Below are 24659 nucleotides of genomic sequence, written 5' to 3' on the forward strand. Positions count from 1 at the left end.
AGTTTTTCTCCACGGTGCAAGTTATTCTCCCCCACCTTCTTTCCCTGATGTATTATTTGGAAGGAAGTCACTATGTGCTGCCCAAACTTAAGGAGTGGAGAATTATACTGCACCTCTAGGGCAGGGAATCTACATAAATCAGTTGGATAAATACGTAGGAGTGTCATTGCTGGGTCAAATGGTAAGACCATGTTTAGTTGTGTAGGAAAACTCCTCAGCTGCAGCATTTTACATTCCCATGAGCAGTGAATGAGCATTCCTATTGCTCTGTGCCTCACCAGATAATTGCTATTGTCAGCTTTTAAAATTTATTTTAATCATTGTAATAGGTGTATAGTTGTATCTCGTTTTCTTGATCTTTTTTAAGTTACATGAATATAACAAATCTACGCCTGGTAATTCAGGAGTAGCTCTGGCTGTTTTTCTCTTGTCTGATGTTTGTGGCAATTCTCGTTCCTGTATTGGGTTTTCGCATGCCTCGTTATGTTTCCTTACGTGATGGGCATTGTATTTGAAAAGTATTTGTAGAGTATGTAGGACGACGTTTTGTCCTCCAGGAAAGATTTTCACCTGCTTTTGCCTGGTGCCTGAGGGTCCTACTGATACAGAACTACCTTATACTAGTTTCAGGGTTAGAGATTTTTCTAGTCCACCCAGATAACTTGAAGCAGGGTTGCTTTTCTTACAGTTCATCTCACTCCTAGAATACATCCCTCTGAGGTTACAATTCTAGGTGTAGAGTGGTGTGCCAGACTCCCTTCCCCTTGTCTTCCAGACTTTGAAGCAGTTAATAGCACTGTGTCCCCTCTCAGCCACCTTTCCCAAATCATCAAATGCTCCCTGGGCAAAAAGAGCTCCAAATCTTGGGCTTGGCAGTGTGAACCTCTCTCCTCCTAGATCATAGCCTGGCTATTTCTCATTATCTTATTAGGTTTTTATTTTAATGTTTTAAGGATGACATTATTTTATTTCCCACTATCAAGAATGAAAGCACAGTCCTGGGTTCCCTTAGCTTCACCCAATACCCCAGGTTTCCCTATCACTTTAAAAAATTGTGGTATGCAGCAGGGCCCCCAGTTTGATTCACAGCCCGAGCTGAACTGCCGCTGAGCTGCCAACAGGTGGCCGATGGCTCAGCTAAAAAAAAAAAAAAAAAAATTTATGGTAAATATGGCTGTATAATTTATACTTTGGGAAGAAATAAAATAAAAAAATATAAACAAATAAAAGTAATAAAAACATAAACAAATAAAAAATAAAGAATCTGACTGTATTCTCCTTTTCAAGTTAAAATGAAGCTTCTGGCTTATTAGTCATTGAACCACTGATCTGAAAAATTATACTACTTCCTGGGCCAGGACCACGATATATAACACAGAATAAATCTTTTATATAAAGAAAATTTTATTACTGAAAAGATCACACAAAACAAAGTTTTTGTATACAAAGTTAACAAACGTGGAAAAGTTAATATTTACAACATTTTCCATACAGTACATGATAATTTTCTTTTTATGCTTTAACAGAATGCTAAATAGAGGGGAAAAAAACCCAAAAGCATCAGAAAACCTGTTCAAGGAATAATGCTTAATTGGAAACAAAATTTTAATATTTTAAAGTATGTCATGTAAAATACATTTTGTTTTATCAGGACTACATTTTTTTTCCATTTGATTGGCACTAATATTGCTAACATACTTTTTTAATGTTCAGCAAAATCCTATTTAAGTGCAGAAATTAATTCTACATAATGTCTGAGAAAGACACTGCACAAATACAAAGCATCTGTACTATTTAAATGTCAAAACACGAAAGTTAAAACAAAAGTATAAGCAACTGTAAATGGTCATAATAATACAGTCTTGGGTGGTCATGAAACATTAAAAACAGAAAATTGATTGCACTTGGCTTAGTTTATAAAAGAGTAATGTTTCATCTACTAATCCTTCAGGACATTTTCTGTTAAAAATACAGAAGGATCAGCAAGCAGCATAATACAATCAACATTGGATTCAATAAGCACCTTATTTCAGTTGCATAAGAAAGCTGTGAAATTCCTGAAATAATGAGACTTTATAAAGTTCACACACTGAAGATGATAAGGTAGAGTAATTGGATTTTTTTAAAGCTAAATACCCATTATAACACCTTTTGGTGTATCAACTATTTTTTTAAACTACAAAAGAATACTATTTTTCAATTTTCTTAGAAATTCAGTGTAAAAGCTACCAAAGTAGTGCCAAGATATCAGAATAACATAATAAAAATATTTGAATAGATTTTCCAGGATTTCTAAAAAAATTCAAATATATATCAACTTATTTTAAAATATATAAAAAAGATACAAGGATGTTTTAAATACTTCAGCAAAGAAAAATCTTAATTCTATAGCATAAAAGTGAAATAGCATTGTACAGCTTAAAATACTTTTAACAAGAATAGAATCTTCATAAATAGAAAAGAAGATTCCTCTAATTCCATCCTCCCACACAATTTAAAAAATATTATTAACCTGCACATTCTGTTTTTCAGGTATATTGTTGTCATTGACCTCTATGTGAAATGAATCATATTCTCAGAATCGATTGTTTCCAGTGTAACAGCAGGCAATGTAGCTCTAAGTGCAAAAGAAGAAGAGAACAGTGATTCTTATAAGACCATGGACTGGTCACCTCCAGTGTAACACAAGTCCGCTTCCCAGTAACGGAATAACCTGGTTTTCAAGTATCTGAGTGACTGCCTGTGACTCCCTGCTCTTTTCTAGCTCCCAAAGCCGAGTGAACGAGCAGTGATGTGGAGCCTTTCAGGCTGCTTGGCTCTGAAGAACCGGGGACCCGCAAGTTGTTGCTCTGCATCTGGCCGGCTGCAGTCACATCGCTTTTAGGAGTTACCCTGAGTGGAAGAGGGAAATGTGACACACATATTGAATACATACCAAAGCCCAAATGTGATGCCAGATGTCCTTAGGACTGCTATCCACTTTTCATGAGTTTTACTCCCAACCAGTGTCCTTGTATCAAAGGATAATTAACTAAAACTCTTCATGTATACGCTAATACCTCGACACACAAATAACTGATTTTCAAATACACTTTTTGATAACTTTTGTCAAGTACCACCCATGCCCATATGGGCTGAACACAGTGTCTCATGGGGAATACACTTAATGAGACAGGATTCCTGCCCTCAGCTTAGCAAACATTTTATTGATTTCTCACCATGGATCAGACACTGTATAAGCCGGTGGGAACACAAAGATAAGTAAGACCTCAGCTCTCTCGTTAAGGAGTTTATAAATCTTGTGGAGGATAAAAACATGTATCTAATTACAATCCAGGAATGCAGAAGAGAAGGTGCACTTAAGCCTCATTTGGAAGGGTGAGTGAGGTAAGACAAACCTTGGGACCTGAAAGTAGTTAGTTGTCAGCATTCTGGTTAATTTGATGCTTACCTGTGTTTGGGTCACCTATGACTATTTGGAAATATTCATTAAAGATGACGTCAGCATCCTTTCATGTTCAGAAAGTAAAAACATAATCATCTTTGCATAAACTGACAGATGCCTTTTAGACACTACTGGAATGCAGTACTAATTAGAACTTAGCCTATATTTCAGATGAATCTTAAACATTTACCTAAACATACATGCAACTCTTAACAATTGCCATAGGAGTAAACACTACTGTTCCACTTGAACAACGTACATGAAGGCTCTTCTCAAAGCTAAGAATTAAACTACAAAACAGCATATTTATAGGTTGAACTTAAACTTCTTAAAGCCAAACTCCTTTGGATTAAGTGCATAAACATATCTCATAGAATGCCTTCTTTCAAATGTGTTCTGCTTTAGTAAAAAATGTACAACACAGTGTTCAGGACAGTCTGGGTTGAAGATAAAATAAAAACTCACCTTCCTTCGCTCCGCCCACTTTCAGACACACTGCTCTTGTCGTTCACGTTGCCTGCCCGGCCTTTCCTGTCAGCCTGTTCCCCACAGAGCTTGGAGCTGGATACTGCTGGTGAGGCAGGTTCCCCACAGTCCTGTTCTCTTGTTTTGGGGGTGCTCACTCCGTCTTCTCTCACTTCCCTCACTGACGTTTCTGGAGAGGTTTGGATTTCTGGCAAAGTGTCTTGTCCTAAGTAATCGTGGTTAGTGATTGCTACCTCAGAAGTGCCATGATTTGCCGAAGCTCCTGTGCTGGTTCCCATGGATTTGGAAATGACCTTCAGCTTATGTGAACTTGGTTTGTAGTGCTTCTTTTTGTGTTTAACTTTCGAATTGTGCTTTAAGAAAAACTCACACGACTCCTGTAGTACTCTTCGACTTTCACTGATTGGACTGTAAAAAAATGCAAGGAAACAATTTACTTGATAAAAGTTTACATTATAGTAGAAGCCATAAAACATATCACCTATCTTGTGCTAAAAATCCTTATTCAATATAGTTAGAAATTCTATAAGATTTACATTATTTATAAAGTCTGGGATTATAAATACTTTGACATATAAGTAGATTGCCATAAAGTGAAATCTTTTCTGCATTACAACTAACAGTGCAACTAACACTGTTAGTGCAACTAACAGTGTTAGTTGCTTTTGTCAGCATAAATAGTAGAATGGTAAGGAATTAAACAGGCAAAATCAAATAATAAGGGCAAGGAAATGAAATCAGTGTAAAGTAGGGGACTACCTATATGTATATCATATATAAGTATATAAAAGTAAACCAGAAGAGTGAGGACACAAAATATAATTAGTGGTCTTTGCTTAAATTCAATTGTTTTCTTTCTAACATTAAAGTTAGCAAATTATACTGAGGTTGGTGTGGGTATGTAAATATGGGATAGACATATAATAATGGTGTAAAAAATTTAAAGTCCAGTTAAATGCAGTTCTTTAGACTTCAAAAATTTATTTGTGAAAAGGTCTACAGTTCTGAAATTTTTACCACAAAAAAGTTCATTAACCAAACCAATGGGAAACAGTTTTAAAAACTCCATTGTATACTGTTGATAATACATAGTACACAATGTATGCAAATAACTAACGTGAACTATTTACTCATAAATGTAAATCTACTATACTGTTACAGGCTATTAAAGAAGTTTGAATTTTTACTATCTTAGGCAAGGCAAATAAATGAAATTTTAAGTCAACACCTATGTGTAATAAAATTTAAAGATAATAACTAATGATAACACATCACATCTGAATCATACTTGATCGATTTCCTTACATATATCTGTTCCCATTTAATCTTTTATCATTGCTAAGGCAGGATCAAATTATTAAAAGCACTACACTCAAAATAATGAATCTAATGAAAACAATAATATTGGATATATTATAAGCCATGGAGAGAAAATGCACATTTTACAAATCTTCCATTCAATTTCAACAGAATAGTGTAAGTCAAAGACTATTATAATGCATGCCAAATAAAGTATCTCTCTCCATGAAAAAGATTTCCAAACTTGAAAAAACAGTTGATACAAAAACACTCCAAAATCACTCCAGTTCGATGATAATTTGAATAGTTTCTTTATATTTGATCTATTTATTTTAAAACAATGTCAGATAATTCAATAGGTTCTTACTCTCTCTTGCGATTTCGTTTAAAAAACCCAGCCCATTCTGTGCATGTCTTTTTGCTTCCAACCCAGAAGACGGCAGAGATGCCAACAATTAATGTCATCAGATATTTTATCATAAATAAAGCCAATTCTGGTCGACTTTCTGTTTTTGCCTATAAAAAACAGTAATAAAATTTCAGTGATACATTCAAAGTAGAGAGAAGTCTATACAGTTAATGTCAGACTTGAACAAAAATATAAACCTTCAGTCTGTTTTATTATAAAATGTTTAATATAACATAATATAATGAATAATGCTTTACGTGTAATACATTCCTTACCTAAGCTCCGAACAAAGAACCTTTATATGTGTGTCAAGATATATAGCTAGAAAAGGAAAAACACTTAAATATATTTAGGAAGGATGTCATTCCTAATCTTGGCTTGATTTCCTGACCTTGTTCCTCTAGAAGTACAGAAGCGTCTCATAATTGCCAAATATTTGCCACTAAATATTTATCTATTTTCTTTCACTTTACCACAAAAAAAAACATTGAGACTCATTATTACAACATACCATTTTAGAGTCTTTACACATTGTTGATGTTTATGTTATAAAAACTTGGCTCATTACAGCAAAATAAATATCAGTAAAATGTGAAAATGTGGAAATTTCATAAAATTTATTCATACTTTTCTTTCAAGCATAAACTTTCAAATATTATTGCTTAAATGTTATACAAGTGTCAAATAGTATACATTTTGTATTATATCTTGTTTTCACTTACTAATATTTCTTGGAGACCATTCAATATCAATAAAAATAGAGGTCTTCATTTATGTTTAAAGGCTATTCCATTGTGTAGGTGAATCATGATTTATTCAACTACCTCTATTAATGGATATTTAGGTTATTTTCAACCTACTGCCATTACAAATAATGTTGCAGTGAGTATCTTTGTACGTAATCGTTCACATTGTGAGCAGATCCGTCAATAAATTCCCATAAGGGCAGGATCAAAGAGCATGTACATTTTAAAAGATGTCAAATTGCTTTCTACAGAAGGTTGAACTAATTGAATAGCAAAGTCTAAAGTCTGAGAATGCATATTTTGCCAGTTTCACCAACACAATGGCTATACAGCCTTTAGATGTTTGCTATGTCATAAATAGAATATAATTTTATTATCATTTTAATTTGCATCTCTTACAACATTTTTTACATTAAGCAAAGCTTTTTGATTTTCACTTTCTGTGAATGCTCTTCACAATCTTTTTTCATTTTTATATCAGATTGTTGGTTTTTTTCTTATTGATTTATAGGAACTCTTTATAAATTAAGGAAATTAGCCATTAAACTATGATGTAATGTGTGAATAAGTTTTGCAAGTTGGTTTTCTGACTTTGATTATGGTGGGGTTTTTTTTGCCATGCAGGACCTTAAAAAAAATTTTTTTTTTTACTTCGTCAAATTTAGTACTTTTCTTTTATAGTTCCTGAATTTCATATCACACTTATAAAGTCTGCCTCTACTTTAAGTTTAGAATTTTCTCATTTTATCTTCTAATACTTTATAGTTTCTTTCTTTACATGAAACATAATTTTTTAAAATCATAGACTTTTGGGCCGGCCAAGTGGCACGTTGGTTAAGAGCTGGCTTGGGACACCAGAGGGCCCCAGTTCGGATCCCACATATGAGGGCCAGTGACACTGCTCTCTACACCTAAGATGCTGAACAACAGATCAACCTGGGCTGCCGTGAGTCGCTGGTGATGGTATAGGCTGCAGCCCCTGCTGTGGTGGGTTGCCATGGGCTACCGTGTGTAGCCAGCAGCCGCAGTGAGCGGCCGTCCAGAGGCTGGCGACTGATCTGCCTCACCTGGGAAGAGCACAATGATGGTGCCAACTTGGGCCAGTGAAGCAACGTCCTCCACAACTAGACTGAAGAACCAAAGGACAGCAACTTGTCTGTTCCCCTTCCCCCAATTCCCCAATTAAAAAAAAAATAAAATCATAGACTTTTAACTTTTTTGGCAGTAATAGTTGTTTCTTTCTCCTAGTTTCCCCCAAATACTGAAGAATATAGCAGACATTTAACATATCAGGATCACTTTAAGACACAGCTCCCTTATTAAATATATAGTAAAAACAGCCTATCTGTAAAAACAGATAACTGACTATGGACAGTATGTAAGGTAAGTAAAACTATTATCCCCACACATCAGAATGTAAGCTAGGTTCCACTATGTTAAACTGGAGTCACTTTCTAGAATATAAATTATTATGTAAAATACTTCAGCCACACAATGCTTGATTTGATTCACTATGATGATAGCACTCACATCAATATAATATATATAAATATTCAAGAAAAATGTACAAAATCTATTAAAAACAAAAAAATTTCTATTGAAAAAAACCTCAACTAAAATGCTTTTAAAATGTTCTAGTGTTAGGAATTTACTTTTTTAATCTTTAAACACCACCTTTATACTAATCATAAATGTCAAAGATATATGAAACAAATTTTGTTTCAATCGTGCTTTCAGTTAAGAAATGACAGGATGGTTTAGGTAAAAATCAAGTTCTGTTTTTGTAAGCAAATACTCTGTAAAAAATTATAAGATAATATGATCAAATTAAATACACCCAAATAAGGTTTTCCCCTACTAACTAAACAATTTAAAACAAGTCCCAATTCAGCAGAAGTTACTTCTCTTTTTCTCCCAGTGACAACACTGATTCTTCTGACTTGTTTCTTCATTACTTTTAATCTGCCTTTGCTACCCAATGTAACTTTTAAAAGAATAGCTAACGAGGCACTTTACTATTGTAACCGAAACTCAAAAATTTTGACACTTATCCCAGTTTCAACTGATACATAGTGAATCATTCCTATGTCTATTAAATTTCTCACCTGAAATCTAATTTTATGTTCATGACTAATTCAAGTTATTTCCAGGGAATATTTTCTAAGTTAAAATGAAATCATGAAACAATACAAACGATAGCTTTACCTGATAAGGACATGGGATGTGGTACTGGCGACAATGGTCAGCAACCCATGTTATCTCCCAGGTAATCCTATTCACTTGCTCGTAGACATAACATCCGAGAAGTGTCACTAATGGCACGAGATACAGGCCACTGAAGACTCCAATTCGAATCATAAATTTCTTTAGTTTCTCTTGGTTCCGGCCATCATGTTGTATAACTTGTCGCACATGATTTAAGGAAATAATGCCAGCTAAAAGAAGAGACAGCCCAACAAACACACAAAAGCACAATGGCAAGAGTACAAAGTAACGAGAAGCATCCAGGTCATAAAGGCCGACAAAGCAAACGCCACTAATGTTGTCTCCCTCAACTTTGTTCATGGCAAGAAGCATAACAGTCAGAAAACCTGGTATTCCCCATGCAACGGCATGAAACCACACTGCTTTTTGTTCAATGGCTTCACAACTCCACTTTCTTCCTGCAGCTAAGAACCAAGTAATGGTAAGGATCACCCACCACACAGTGCCAGCCATTGTGAAAAAATACAAAAACATAAACAAAACGGTACAAGCCTTATTTTGAGAGCCCAGAACAACTGTATCACCAACTTCTAGCTTCTCATCTGCCTTATTGCAGGCTGTGCTATTGCCCAATAAGAATCCAATAAAGTACATGAGAGATACAATGCTGTAACAGACAGAGTAATATATAATTGGTCTCTCTGGGTATCTGAATCTTTTAACATCAATTAAAAAAGTAAGGAATGTGAACAGAGTTGCACAAAGACAAAATATTGAAACTATTCCGATAAAACTTTTTGCAAACTCGAGCTCATCACTTTTAAAAAACATGTTGGGGCATGGAGGTGCACATTGGTCAATTCCCAGAAACTTATAGCCTTGTCCCCCGGAAGTCTTAAGATGCCTTGGACACCAAATTCCAATGTCTCTTTGGATTTGTTCTGTTTTCTTCTGAGGACCAAGAAACTCTGTGTGTGGATCAAAAGTTACAGGAACAGTCTCATCACAGTATTGTAATCTGTAAAGATTATAAAAATGAAATATATAAAGTCAACATTTTTATTGGGTCATTATTTTAATGCTATGCTTTCCAACTATAAAATAATTCCTTATGCATTCATAATACAAACCTAAATAGATTACAGGTTAGAGTTGGGTAGAAAGTTTTGAAGTTGACTAAAAACTTATAGTTGCTAATAAGGCTCCAAAACACTAAAATATATATTATTAAATACAGGGCAAGTGAACATAAAAATTCCCTTACTTAGAAAACAATAATTTTTAAATAATTTCTGCTCTCAAGACTAAATATTTAAGAAAAAAAATTTATCTTGACTGGTACTCTCCAGTCAAAAAAAGTGCTAGCTTGTCTGTTCATAAACATATGAAATATAAGTCTTGGGAAAATTAATATTTATTATCTAATGCCCACGAGCAAAGTATATAAAACACATGGTAAGGTGATGACCAAAGTAAGATCCTTTCCTGGATTGATAGGGTAAAGTTCAAGTGAGCTCTAAGTTCTTAAAGAAGGATAGGAAGATCCCCAGGAGGAAGGCTGAGGACCAGCTTAACTCACATCGCCATTTTGTTTTGGTTTGGCTGTTAGCCTCCCTTGTTTATGGGCACACCTGAGTGATACACAGGAGAATTTGTTCAGTGCAGAGCTTTACCACTGAGCCAAGTGTCTACACACCAGTATTATTTTGGAGGATCTATATGATTTAGAAATTAGTGGGGGTTTTAATAAGAAAGCATTTTAAATATATTTTAGATAAGAATAGAAAATAATAAAATGTATGCCCATAAAAAACACTCATGTATCTACCAGCTTTTTCAAAACTTAATATTATGTCAGTTTTCCTTTATATCTTTTAAAATGAAGCGATACAACATTACAGATATAGCTGGGGCCCCTTTCTGGTTCTATTCTCTTTTCTCTCCCCAGAAATATTCATTACTACAAGTTCAGTTCTTATTCTCTTCATGTATTTTTTGTATTCTCACTGTTATTTTCTAACTATAATGGTAAAGAGTTGTTTCACAGGTTTTGAACTTTATATAAATGACATCATATATATTATGCTGTATATATCATACTATAACTTCCTTTTTTTACTTAACAGTATAATTTTTAGATTTATCCATATTTACAGATGTGGGTCAACTGCATTCATTTTATCAATTGTATGGTAGTATTCTCGCGTGTAAGCACATCATAATTTACCAATCATTTTTACAATAGACATTTAATCTTTTCCCATTTAAAAAAATTAGGAATGCTAATTTTTTATCTGTGATTTCTTATTCATGTAAAAGTTTCTATGCAAGGGAGTTTCTAGGATATAGGGTATAAGCATCTTCAAGTTTACTATATACAGTTCACCCTTAAACAGCCTGGGTTTGGGGCTGGCCAAGTGGCGTGTTGGTTAAGAGTTGGCTTGGGATGCCAGCTCTGAACAGCAGGGCCCCGGTTCAGATCCCACATGGGCCAGTGACGCTGTGCCTTCTACAGCTAAGATGGTGAACAACAGCTCGACCTGGAGCTGGGCTGCTGTGAGTTGCCGGCGACGGCTTGGGCTACAGTGGAGCTGCAGTGGGCTGCTGTCAAAAGCTACTGTGAGTGGCTGGCAGCTGGAGTGAGCTGCCAAGAGCCGCTGTGAGTGGTCGTCCAGGGCCCAGTGACCGATCTGCCTCACCTGGGAAGAGCGCAATGATAATACCAATATGGGCGAGTGAAGCGACATCCTCCACAACTAGACTGAAGAACAAAAGGACAGCAACTTGTCTGCTCCCCTTCCCCCAATTCCCCAACACTGTTCCCCTCCCCGACTTCCCAAATAAAATCTTTAAAAACAAACAAACAAACAAAAACAACCTGGGTTTGAACTTCGTGGATCTACTTACACGTGGTTTTTTTTTTCAACAAATACTGTAAATGTATTTTCTCTTCCTTACAATTTTCTTAATAACATTTTCTTTTCTGTAGTTTATTTTATTGTAAAAATACAGTAATACATATAACATGCAAAATATGTATTAACTGACTGTTTATGTTATTGGTAAGGCTTCTGATCAACAGCAGGCATTTTTTGGGGAGTCAAAAGCTATTGCAGATTTTTGATTACATGGCGGGGGTGTGTGTGTCAGTGACCCTAACCTCATGTATTGTTCAAGGATCAACTATGTCACTCAGTTGTTCTTGAAAATGGTTATGCATCTACCAAAAGTATATGAGTTCCACAAAGATTCTATACTTTCCACAGTTTACAGATAAAGAAACAAATAGCCAGCTTCCTTCCCAGATTTATGACAAGAGGTCTCATAATATCAATAGAATATTTCAAATTACAAGCTCCCAGTGAGAATAGGAGACAAAGTAATTAATCAAGAGTAATGTACAAGGGCCGGCCGAGTGGCTCAGTTGGTTAAGAGCTCGCTCAAGAGTTTGAGCTCTGAGCAACAGTGGTTCGAGTCCAGCCCGAGCTGAGCAGCCCCTGAGCTGCCAACAGGTAGCAGGATGGCTCAGCTAAAAAACAACAACAACAACAAAAAAAAAGAGTAATGTACAATAGGGTCAGTGAATTGATAATAAGGTCCCTTTCCCCCAGTTAAGGTCAAAGGCACCATTACCTGTTCTCATTTAACTATACACCTCTCCTTTGTCATAACTAGCACAGCTGTATATTTGCATTTACTTGTATAATTATTTGAATACTTTCCATTCCTTCCACCCAATTGTAAGTTCACTGAGAATAAGAACCATGTCTGTTTTTGCTCACCATTGTGTCCACAGCACATATCACCACAAGTGCCTGACACATAGTAAGTGTACAATAAACATTTGTTGAATTAAATAATGAAAGCCTGACATTAACATTCTGGAAAGCTAACACCAATATAAAATATCATTAGTAGCTTTCAGTTGAAAACATAATTTACCTGTCACATTTAAGTTCCTCAGGCCATTGGATCCCAAAAGTGTCAATTAATTTTTTGCAATCAGAATATACTCTCTCACAAAATTTACGACAAGGTGGAACTACATGGATTTGCTCTGTGCAGGTTGGTACAAAAGCTTTGCAAAGGAAAGTTTCAACATTTGGTGAACATTCCAAATTTGCAAGAGGAAGAAAATGCTATTAAGGAAAACAGCAAGATAAGGTTAGAAAACATTTTAATAACAAATGAAAGAAATTAACTTATTTACTATTTAAAGTGTATACATTTTAACTGAAACTCCAAAATAATCTTTAAATATCACTCTCCATACAATCAAATTTTGTTTAGTCTATTAGAGATCATTTTGTTAAGTCTGTTTAGACTTAGGTACTTTCAAACACAATGCAATATTATTATTTTATTTAATTATACATTTTTCAAGAAGACATGCTAAATCTGCAAATCAAAAGCATGAGTTAATTGCTAGGTAAAATAAATTATACAAATGTTCAATTTATAAGCATATGTTGAAATACCTTAACACTATTCTGGGCATTCTGGAGAAGAAAGCAGTGTTTAGGGCAGAGAGAACAGAAAAAGGTGTGAGGATCACGAGAGCATGGTGCATTTAAGGCAAAAAGTTCAGCGTGACTAGAATATAGGTCGAAGAGGTGGCATCAAGGACAGGAGATATATATATATATATATATATATATATATATATANATATATATATATATATATATATATATATATATATATATATATAGAGAGAGAGAGAGAGAGAGAGAGAGAGAGAGAGAAAGAGAAAGAGAAGGAAGACTGCAGAGGTATGCTGGGCCTGATCATGGGGAGCACAAATCGCAGGCTAATTGCTTGGATTTTAAAATAAAGAAATGGGATACTATGGGTGAGTTTTAAGCAGGAAGTGACGCTAGAGTCTGACAGCTGAGTGTAAATCCTCGGTCCACACTTTCTGGCTATGTAACTTTGGCAAGTTACTTAACTTCTCTGTGTCTTAATTTCTTCATCTGTAAAATGGTAATAACAACAGTACTTGTCTCATAAGATTGTTATGAATATGTTGGGTTGTTGGAAAAGTCATGACGCATTTTTGCAACGAAAAACATAAAAAAAAAGACATCATGACTTTTCCAACAACCCAATACTAAGTTGATGTTATAAATGTCAGTACTCAATAAATGTTAGTTATTGTGATGATTATACCTTAGAGTGCAGGGGTGGATTCTGGATAAACATAGCATATTGACCACATATGGTTTTCTTTCTCTTGTTCCCTCACAAAATGACAATAAAGAGAAAAAGGTGCTACTCCATTATTGAATGAACAGGAGAGACTACATTCGTGTACTTGAGTTTCCCGAAGAACAAAAACAAAACACCTAAAAAGAAAGCCCCCAAACTCTGAGTGACAGAGAGCTGTTGGAGGAGTGCGAGGTGACTTAGTTGGACATGGAGGTGGATTATAAAGGAGTGGAGGGGGGATGAGCTCATTTGCCCTAAAGAATCTGCAAGTCAGCTCTTTCAGGCACCAAGCAGCATAAAAGGCTAAAACTGGGGGAATGTGTACAAATCAGTTCCTCTCTCGATTATCCCTGCACCCCCACCCCAGGCAGCCAGGTGACCACCAAATCCTGCCAGAGTTGTTTCCAGGAGACATGATGCTAGAGATGCTCTGCACTTGGGAGGTCGGGCACCGAGCTGGGCAGAGGTATAGCGCAGTGAAAAGAGGCTGAGCTGGGTAACGGTCTATCTAGAGAAAAGTGAAGCTCTCACCTTCCTTCACCTGCTCTGTTCCTAAAAGATTGGAAGACAGGCACATACCACCCACCATCCCCAATCTTTGGAAAATCGCAAATCTTGGGGGGAAAGACCTCTACAATTTGACAATGAAAAAGCCTGAGTTCACCTTACTATGAAGCCCACCAGTAACAAGCCCCATTTATGCACACGAAGCTTTTCAGTGCCCCACACAAATATAAATGGTTGCCAAGAATCATCAGGCATTTGAAGGAAGCCTTATGAAAGACAGAAACAAAAACAAGCAAGCAGATAAAATGAAATTTGGAGAAAACAGAGATTATACAGCGAACAGAACAAAACAAAATAAATCACAAAAAACAAAAAACGTTAATATCTTAAATGAGAAGCTACTGCACCTATTAAAAAATAGGATGCTATGGAAAATTAAAATATTAGGACAGCTGGAATAAAGAAATCTATAGAAGGAGTAGAAAATAAAGCTAAGGAAAGAGATTGACAATCAGAGAGAAAATCCTCCCAATCAGATGGTCAGTCTAAGTGTCCAACACCTAAGTGGGTTTCAGAAAGAAACTGAAAATATAGGTGGGGTGATCATCAAACAAAGAACATAAGAACATTTCTCAGGACAGAAAGATACTAGTCTTCAACATGAAAAGGCTGGCATCACACTTTGCAATCCTACTACTAAAACATTTCTGGGCTAAAACTTCAGTCAATTAACTCTCTTTTGCAGGGATCTCTCTCACATTCTCCTCTTTCCAAACCTCTAATTCCACACCCCATCCTCTCAGTTGATGATTTTGTTCCTAGTTCACTGAGAAAACAGAAACAACCAGATAGTTTCCTTATCCTTTAATTAAATGTACCAACATACCTGCAGCATATCCATATTCTCTGCCTTCTCTATTTCAATAAATGAACAGCTCGAACTAATCAACCAAGTCCTCCATTTGTACACTGGCCCCTCTCCACTTGACTAGCCAAGGACTTTGCTTCTGCAACTGTCTACTCTTTTTGCAATAATCTCCCCCTTCTATGCTACAGTGATTCCTCCATCAGATAAACTTGCTCTATTATCTCCCACCATAGAAAACACACACACATACACACACACACACACACACACACACACACACACACACAAAACATCTTTCCTTACTCCATCCAACCACTGTTCCATTTTCCTATTCCCCTTTATGGAAAAATCCTCAAAATTGTCGTCTATGCTCACTTTCTCCAATTCCACACTTCCCATTCCCTTTTGAGTCCCCAATGAAAACTGCTTGTCAAAGTCACCATAAACTCCACATTGTCAAATCTAACGGTAAATTCTGAGCCCCTCATCCTACTCAAATCTTAATGACATTTGACATAGTGGATCCTGCCCTCCTCCTGAGGTATTTTTGTTTTACTTGGCTTCTAGGATATCAATTCCCCTGGATTTCTATCGATCTCTCTGGCTGTTCCTTTTCTGATCCACTTCCATTTCCCAATTCTAAATATTGCATAGCTCCAGAGCGCAATCCTCAGACCTCTTCCCAATCTATGCTCAGTGCTCAGGGGAAACTCATCCAGAACCATGGTATTAAATACCAACTATACATGAATCCCCAAATTTATCTCTCATTCCCATCTCTCCTGTAAACCCTAGACTTTGGAAGTGAGGAATTGGAATGCCAAATTACATGATATTTTGAGCATCTGGGAAAATTGCTGCTAGGTGTCTGACAAGTCTGTTAGGACATCTGAAAAAAGTTAGTCATAGATACATAGAAAACAAAGCAAATGGGGAAAAATGCAATTAGTCCATTAACTATGGGTAATGGACTTAACAGGTAAGTAAAGAAATTAATGCAATCAAAGTATACTACTTGACTCCATAATACACAACATTTAATATTCCTAGTAATGTTAGCACTATTGATTTAACCAAAAATTGTATTAGGTTGGGAGGAGAAATAAAAGTGGTGAAGAGATATAAATTGTCAACTACCATAACAGAAAAAAATAAACAGATCTGCCTGAAGTTCTGAATTGATAAATCAATAAATAACAGACTAAGCATACTAGTTAGAGTACAGTAAGTCCTCATTTAATGTCATTGATAGGTTTTGTGACTTTAAGTGAAACATAAAACCAATTTTTATCATTGGCTAATTGATATAAACAGGAGATAGGTTCCTATGGCATCTCATCATTATAACAAAAAATGTTGAACAAAACAACGTTTTTCAAGAAATTAATATTTTGGGGCTGGCTGAATGGCTCAGTTGGTTAAGAGTTGGCTTGGGAGCATGAGCTCTGAGCAGCAGGGCTGTCAGTTCAGATCCCACATGGGCCAGTGACACTGCGCCCTCTACAGCTAAGATGGTGAACAACAGCTCAACCTGGAGCTGGGCTGCCATGAGTCGCTGATGGCGTAGGCTGCAACCCCTGCTACAGTGGGCTGCCATAAGCTATCGTGAGCGGCCGTCAGCCAGCATGTGCTGCCGTGAGCCTCCGTGAGCGGCCGTCCAATGACCGGTGAACAACTGCCTCAGCCAGGAAGAGCTCAATGATCACAATACAACATGGGCCAGTGAAGCAACGTCCTCCACAACTAAACTGAAGAACAAAAGGACAGCAACTTTTCTGTTCCCCTTCCCTGATTCCCCAATGCTGTTCTCCTCCCCCAATTCTCCAATAAAATCTTTAAAAAAAAAAAGAAATTAATATTTTTTACTGTATAGCTACACATCAGAATAACACCTAAAAGAGTTCAAATTGGCTCCCTTTGGATAATGGGAGTGGTGAAAGGTGAGCTGCTGTTTTTCTCTTAAAAGCCTTTGATATAGAGGGTTTTTTCAGCTTTATTCGGGTATAAATGATATACAATAAACTGAACATGTATAAAGTATACAATTTGATGGGATTTGAAAGCATTACAACAACCAAGGTAATAAACAGATCTATCATCACCAAACGTTTCTTCTTGCCCCTTTATAACCCCTCCCTCCTATCTCTCTTCTCACACCCCACCCCCCATAACCTCCCACCCCTGGCAACCAGTCACCTTTCTGTCACTATAGAGTGGTATTTTCTAGAATTTTACATAAATAAAATCATGGCATATGTACTTTTTTTGGTCTGGCTTCTTTCACTCAGCATCATTTGAGATTCATCCATGTTGTTCCATGTATCAACAGTTGATTCTTTTTAGTTGCTGAGTTGTATTTCATTGTATGGTTATACCATAATTTGTTTATCTATTCACCTACTGATGGACAATTTGAAGTGTCCATGGGACATTTGAGCATGGATGTCTATCTACTAGTAAGCAATGCAACAGAGCTATGTAGGTGAAAGACTTTAGGTTAAGAATATAGATTTGAAAGTCATCATTATAAAAATTGTAACTGAAATAACTGAATTAAATTACCTAAAGAGAACATGTAGAATAAGAGAAGATGAAAATTCCGATTTAAGGAGAAATGCACTGAACTTTTGTATTAACATCTCCTTCCTCTCCAAATGCCATTGAAATGAGAGAGAATGTTTAAACATAAATAAAATAAAATAAAATCTATTGCTACACCAAAAAACAGGGAAAGGTCTCATCAGTGAACTATATAAACTTTGAGAAATTTCTTGAAGATAAAAAGAAGAAATGAGGGGGCAGCTGGTTAGCTTAGTTGGTTAGAGCGCAGGACACAGTGCTCAAAACACCAAGGTTGCTGGTTCGATCCCTACATGGGCCACTGAGTTGTGCCCTCCAAACTAGACTGAAACAACTACTCAACTTGGAGCTGATGGGTCCTGGAAAAACACACTGTTCCCCAATTTAAAAAAACAACAACCCACAAACAAACAAACAAACAAAAAAGAAGGAATGAGGACTTCTACTTTTAGCAGTATGACGAACTAAGTATCTCCTGCCATAAAATGTTTAGATTCTGGATAAACTGCAAAAAATATACTTTAAAATGAATTGCTGAGCACTGCATACACCTAATAAAATAGATAAATTAAAAAACAACAAAACTACAAGGAGAAATGCACGATTCTATGATCATAATGAGAAATTTCAATTCATATTTCTTTAAAAATGTAAGGTTAAGCAGACAAAAAAATAAAATGAGATGTGCTTACACAAAAATTAATAAGTCTGATTTAAAGGGCACATACAGAACCGACACCCAACAATTAGACAACAGCTTAAGAGGACACTGGACCACTGGAGAGTTCACCCTGTCCTGAAGGGGCAAAGTCTGAGCAAAGACAGGGCTGTCACAGTTGGTACAATATCTCCCTTATTTGAATGATGCTGAGACCTGGCCCTTTGCACCTAACAAGCTTGTTAAAGAGCAAACAGCAGAATACTGCCTCAATTTTCTCTCTCCCGAGGGGGAGCACACCCAGGCTGTGTGAGTATCCTCCTCTGGAAGTGAAATGGAACAAGGGAAGGCATGGGCAAACAGGTGGCATCTACTTCTTTGTTTACTGTCCCAAATAAGTCTAGTTCCTAAAATTTTTGAGTGTCTGGTGATTACATCCTATGGTAGAAAGAATTAAAACACACTGTGTTTAAGATCCTTCTAACTCAGGAGCCAGATTGCAACAGCTATGATCAACTGATGGTGAACACTTAAGAACTATTGGGTTGTCAGGAAAGTCATGACGTATTTTTCCTATGTTTTTCATTGCAAAAATGCATCATGACTTTTCCGATAACCCAATATTATTGACCAGTGTAAGGGCAGGCAAAATAAAAGCAATACGTGTAGTTTTGTCATATTAAAATAATTTCCTTACAAGGCAAACATGGCAAGTCACATCCTTTGTGTAATTCTTCCAGAATGCCAACATTGGTTAATTTAATAATGCTGATACTCATGCAATCTGCAGAGGATAAATCAGGTGTTGAAAACTCAAATACCGTCAGAGGCTAAGCAAGTAAATTCAAGGAGGTATAAGGCACAAGTGAATAGTTGGGCTGCTACCCAACACCATCAGATGTTATTTGGGAATGTGGGCCCAGACCTGTCAGATATATCAATTTTCATAAGAAAACAGAATCTGGATTTTTATGTGAAATCTCCAAAACTTTAAATTTTGTCACCTTTATTTTAAATTTTTTTCCCAAATCACAACATCTATATTTTATTTCACTATCCCCTAAAATCCCAAAACAAGCCTATGCCAGGGAAAAATCCTTGGGTAATGAGACTTATTCTATTCAGTCTTCATCATAAGCAACTGGGAGTTTTAAAAGACAGACTGAGACAGGAAGCTCACAAGATATGTTGTCAAACAGAAATTTTGTCACTTTAATATAAACATTTAAAATACTGTACAGGACAAACAAAACATGTCTTTAGATCTGATACAGTGTGGGCCACTAACTTTCAAATTCTGTTGCAAACTAATAGACATAAAGAATTTTAGACTTGGAATGGACCTGAGTGGACTTTCTTTTTTTTTAAGCTGAGCCATCCTGCTACCTTTTGGCAGCTCAGTGGCTGCTCAGCTTGGGCCAGGAATTGAACCGCTGTTGCTCAGAGCTCAAACTCTTGAGCGAGCTCTTAACCAACTGAGCCACTCAGCTGGCCCCCTGAGTGGACTTTTAAGTCTATTATTTTCAGTGTGTGTGTGTTGCCAAGGAACACTTTCTTTAAATAAGAGGTTACAAAGAAGCCTGATATATTAAGTAAATAAAAGCATAGCTGCTCTGGCCAAAGAGGAAGTCCTCCCTCTGAGATACCTCTCACTGCTCCCCTTCCCCACCAGTGACCTCAAAGCACCGCCAAAGAGCACAGTTGGAAACCACTGACTTAATCCAAACAATCAAATTAGAAATGAGAAAAGGCCATCCAATTTCTTATTGAAATTGTTGTTGGAATCACAAAATCTGGTCTGAATTAAAATTTAGGTATTCTTATTCCTGATCTAATGCTAATTTTACCAATACTATACAGCTACTGATACTAAATCAGAACTTTGATTTATTCCACACCTAACCATAAGCTGGGCACTGTGCTTTTCCGTATACCAATTCTTTTTTACAAGAATCCTGTGAGATAGGTGTTCTTAGCCCCATCTTGCAAATGAAGAAACTAAGACCCTAAGAGGTAAAGCAATTTTTATAGAGTTACATGTGTAGTAATGGTAACTAGGATATGAACTGGGGTCCGTATGAATTCAGAGTATGTCCTCTTTAACCCTAACACTATGCTGTCACCCAAGTCTCCCTGAAAATTACCCTTCCCCAAAGCACAAAATAGGCATGAATGCCAACAAGAATGAAGGGGGGAAAATCCTGTACTCAGAAAATTATAAGATGTTAACCAAAGAAATTGAAGAAGATACAAATAATGAAAGCATACACCATGCTCATTGATAGGAAGAATTAACAATGTTAAAATGTCTATACTGGGCCGCTGAGTGGTGCATTGGTTAGGAGTTGGTTTAGGATACCAGCACTGAGCAGCAGGGCCCAGGTTTGGATCCCATGAGGGCCAGTGACGCTGCACCCTCTACAGCTAAGATGATGAACAACAGCTCGACCTGGAGCTGGGCTGCCATGAATTGCTGGCAACGGCATAGGCTGCAGTGGGGCTGGCCGGCGGCAGGCGTGAGCTTTCGTGAGCTGCCGTGAGCCACCATGAGCGGCCGTCCAATGGCCGATGAGCGACTGCCTCACCCGGGAAGAGCGCAATAATAATACTAATATGGGCCAGTGAAGCAACGTCCTCCACAACTAGACTACTGAAGAACAAAAGGACAGCAACTTGTCTGTTCCCCTTCCCCGATTCCCCAATAAAATCTTAAAAAAAAAAAATTCTACTACCCAAAGCAATCTATAAATTCAATGCAATCCCTATCAGAATACCAATGGCATTTTTTCACAGAATTAGAACAAGTAATTTAGATTTGTTCTAAAATTTATATGGAACCATAAAAGGCCCCAAATAGCCAAAGCAATCTTGAGAAAGAACAAAACTGGAGGTATCATGCTACCTAATATCAAACTATACTACTGGGTTGTCGGAAAAGTCATGACGCATTTTTGCAATGAAAAACAGGAAAAATTTGTCATGACTTTTCTAACAACCCAATACAAGGCTATAGTAATCAAAACAGTATGGTACTGGCATAAAAACAGACACACAGATCAATGGAATAGAATAGTGAACACAGAAATAAACCCACGCCTATAAGGTGAAATAATCTATGACAAAGGAGGCAAGAATATACAATGGGGTAAAGACAGTCTATTCAATAAATGGTGTTGGAAAAATGGGACAGATACATTCAAAAAAATGAAACTGGACCACCTTCTTACACAATAATATACAAGAACAAATTCAAAATAGATTAGACTTAAATGTAAGAAATGAAACCATAAAACTCCTAGAAGAAAACATAGGAAGAAGAAAACTCTCAGCAGTAAACTCTCTGACATTGCTGTTAGTAATATTTTTTCCTGATATATTTCCTTGGACAAGGGAAACAAACAAACAAACAAACACATAGGACTACATCAAACTAAAATGGTTTTATACAACAAAGGAAACCATCAACAAAATGAAAAGTCAACCTACTGAATGGGAGAAGATATTCACCAATAACACATAAGGGGTTAATATCCAAAATTTATGAAAAACTCATACAACTTAACACCAAAAAATCCAATTTAAAAGTGGGCAGAGGACCTAAATAGACATTTCTCCAAAAAGGACATACACGTGGCCAATAGACATATGAAAAGATGCTCAATGTCACTAACCATCAGAGAAATGCAAATTAAAACCATTATGAGATAGCACATCACACCTGTCAGAATGGCCATCACTAATAAATTAGCAAATAACAAGTATTGGCAAAGACATGGAGAAAATGAAAGTCTTCTTTTGATTATTATTAGTTTCAGGTGTACAAAACAACATAATTAGACATTTACAAAGCTGCAAAGTGATAACTCCAAGTCTACTATCCACTGACACAAGTCTACTATCTACTGACACTGTACATAGCTATTACAATATCATTGACTATATTCCCTATGCTGTACTTTACATCCCTTGACTACATATTTTTTTAGTTATAGTTGACATTCAATATTATTTTATATTGCTTTCAGATGAACAGCACAGTGGTTAGGCATTTATGAAGTGATTCCCCTAATAAGTCTAGTACACATCTGACACCATACATAGTTTTTACAATATTATTGACTATATTCCCCATACTGTATTTCACATCCCCATGACTATATTGTGACTACCAATTTGTACTTCTTAATCCCTTCACCTTTCTCACCCATCTTCCCAAACCCCCTCCCATCTAGCAACCTCAGTTTATTCTCTGTATCTGAGTCAATTTGTTTTGTTGTTCATTTATTCTGGTCTTTAGATCCCACACATAAGTGAGATCATATGGTATTTGTCTTTCTCAGTCTGGCTTGTTTTACTTAGCTTAATATCCTCTAAGTCCATCCATGTTGTTGTAAATGGTAAGATTTCATTCTTTTTTATGGCCAAGTAACACTCCATTGTGTAAAGGTACCACAGTTTTTCTACCCAATTATCTATTGATGGGCATTTTGGTTGTTTCCATATCATGGCTATTGTGAATAGTGCTGTAGTAAACATAGGGGTGCATATGTTTTTTCATAGTGTTTTGGATTTCTTTAGTTAAATACGCAGGAGTGGAATTGCTGGGTCATAATAAACTTTTTGAGGACTCTCCATATTGTTTTCCATACTGGGGAACAGTATGAAAGTTTTGAGGAGCTCTGAAAAAGTAAATGTTCATAATACAAAATATAATCAAAGACTATAAAACCTCAACTTATGTGTATCACATTCCAGATGATATATGTACCTCCTGAAGCAGGTAATTTGTGAATAAATAATTTTAGAATAAATAGCACTTTAAATAATGGGTAGTCAGCCTATTATTGAACTCATCCCAATCAGTTAAAATCATAAATCGAATGAGTGTATTTCCTAATCTTTTGAGGTAAAAAAAAAAAATCTAAATAGGAATCCTTTAAGCTCTTGCACAAAATGTCCTGAGTATCATTCTCAGAAACCAAACTTTTAGATGAAAAGACTACTAGCTTGGCTCATTGTGGTATCTTATATCCTTAATCTTACACTCAGAACTCTACATATTGTTAAACTAGTATTTAGCATGATAAGTGCTATGCAAACCCATGAATTGAACAGAGTCAAACTTCCTAGTCTCTTCAATCTGTTCCCTTTCTTCCCCCTTAGTGACACCATCTTCAACTCTCAGTAACCCAGTGCCTTCACTGACTCACTCGTGAATTTCTCCTTTTCAAATTTAACTCTCAAAGAAGGCTCAGAAACACACCCAATAACTAACAACAACACATCAATAATGTTTTGAGATTCTACCACTCAATAATAAAATAGTCTTGTTGATTATAGCTTTAATGCTCAGAGAAGAGGAAGAGAACAATTAAGAAGGCAACTTATATCTTCATCCTGAAAAATAGCCAGAGCCAAACTATGGTAAATACACAATGAGAACCAAAATACATGGAGTATTTGATATAACCTTTTACTGGAAATAATAATTGTAGTTCTGGTTCTAGCTCTGCCATTAACTACTGGTGTCACCTTTGGCAGATAATTTTGTCTTTGTGTCTCAGAGCATCCATTAGTAAAATGAGAGCAATGAACTATTAAATGATCTCAAAGGACACTTTATGGATCAAAAAATTTAAGAAGATAACAAAGACTTGAGTAGCAGAATTGGACATAAATTTCAAAATAGTTGTAAGTGCTACAATGAAATTTTCTCCATGGTAGGTAATTCTGTCTTGCACTGAGCTCTGAAGTGAACATTTATCACTTTTGTCTGTCCAGCAGTCCTATTCCAAAGTAGGTGGGATGCTACTGAAGCAGCCCATGTAGCATCTCACAAAGTAGGGGGGATGCAGGGATCCAGTCTGACAACAAAACGGGCACATAACCTAGCTTGGCCATTTGGACGCTCCAGGTATTGTGATTCTTGGGGAAACGGCTGCACAAAAGAACAGATTATTTGAGGCAGCTCCAGTGGGGTTAATAATGCCCACAGTGGGCCGGCCAAATGACGCGTTGGTTAAGAGCTGGCTTGGGACGCCAGAGGGCCCCGGTTCGGATCCCACATATGAGGGCCAGTGACGCTGCCCTCTGCAGCTAAGATGCTGAACAACAGCTCAACCTGGAGCTGGGCAGCCGTGAGTCGCCGGCAACAGCGTAGGCTGCAGCCCCTGTGGCAGTGGGTTGCCATGGGCTACTGTGTGTAGCCAGCAGCCAGCGTGAGCGGCCAGCAGCCACCGTGAGCAGCC

At 36.6% G+C, this 24659-nt stretch overlaps 1 protein-coding gene across 1 annotated transcript in view; it reads right to left on the minus strand.

Annotated features, from left to right (window-relative positions):
• Nucleotides 1-1551: 1551 nt before the first annotated feature.
• Nucleotides 1552-24659, minus strand: part of FZD6 (frizzled class receptor 6) — a 33738-nt gene continuing 10630 nt past the window's right edge. Inside the window, exons 2-6 of the mRNA XM_019632174.1 lie at nucleotides 12533-12729; nucleotides 8591-9608; nucleotides 5598-5746; nucleotides 3911-4339; nucleotides 1552-2892 (exon numbers count right to left, since the gene is read on the minus strand). Of these exons, the coding sequence (XP_019487719.1) occupies nucleotides 2721-2892; nucleotides 3911-4339; nucleotides 5598-5746; nucleotides 8591-9608; nucleotides 12533-12729 (1965 nt within the window). The 3' untranslated portion in view covers nucleotides 1552-2720. The remainder of the gene's footprint in view (nucleotides 2893-3910; nucleotides 4340-5597; nucleotides 5747-8590; nucleotides 9609-12532; nucleotides 12730-24659) is intronic.

This window comes from Hipposideros armiger, unplaced genomic scaffold, assembly GCF_001890085.2.
Source record: "Hipposideros armiger isolate ML-2016 unplaced genomic scaffold, ASM189008v1 scaffold_1094, whole genome shotgun sequence".
In the NCBI taxonomy this organism is placed as follows: Eukaryota; Metazoa; Chordata; class Mammalia; order Chiroptera; family Hipposideridae; genus Hipposideros; species Hipposideros armiger.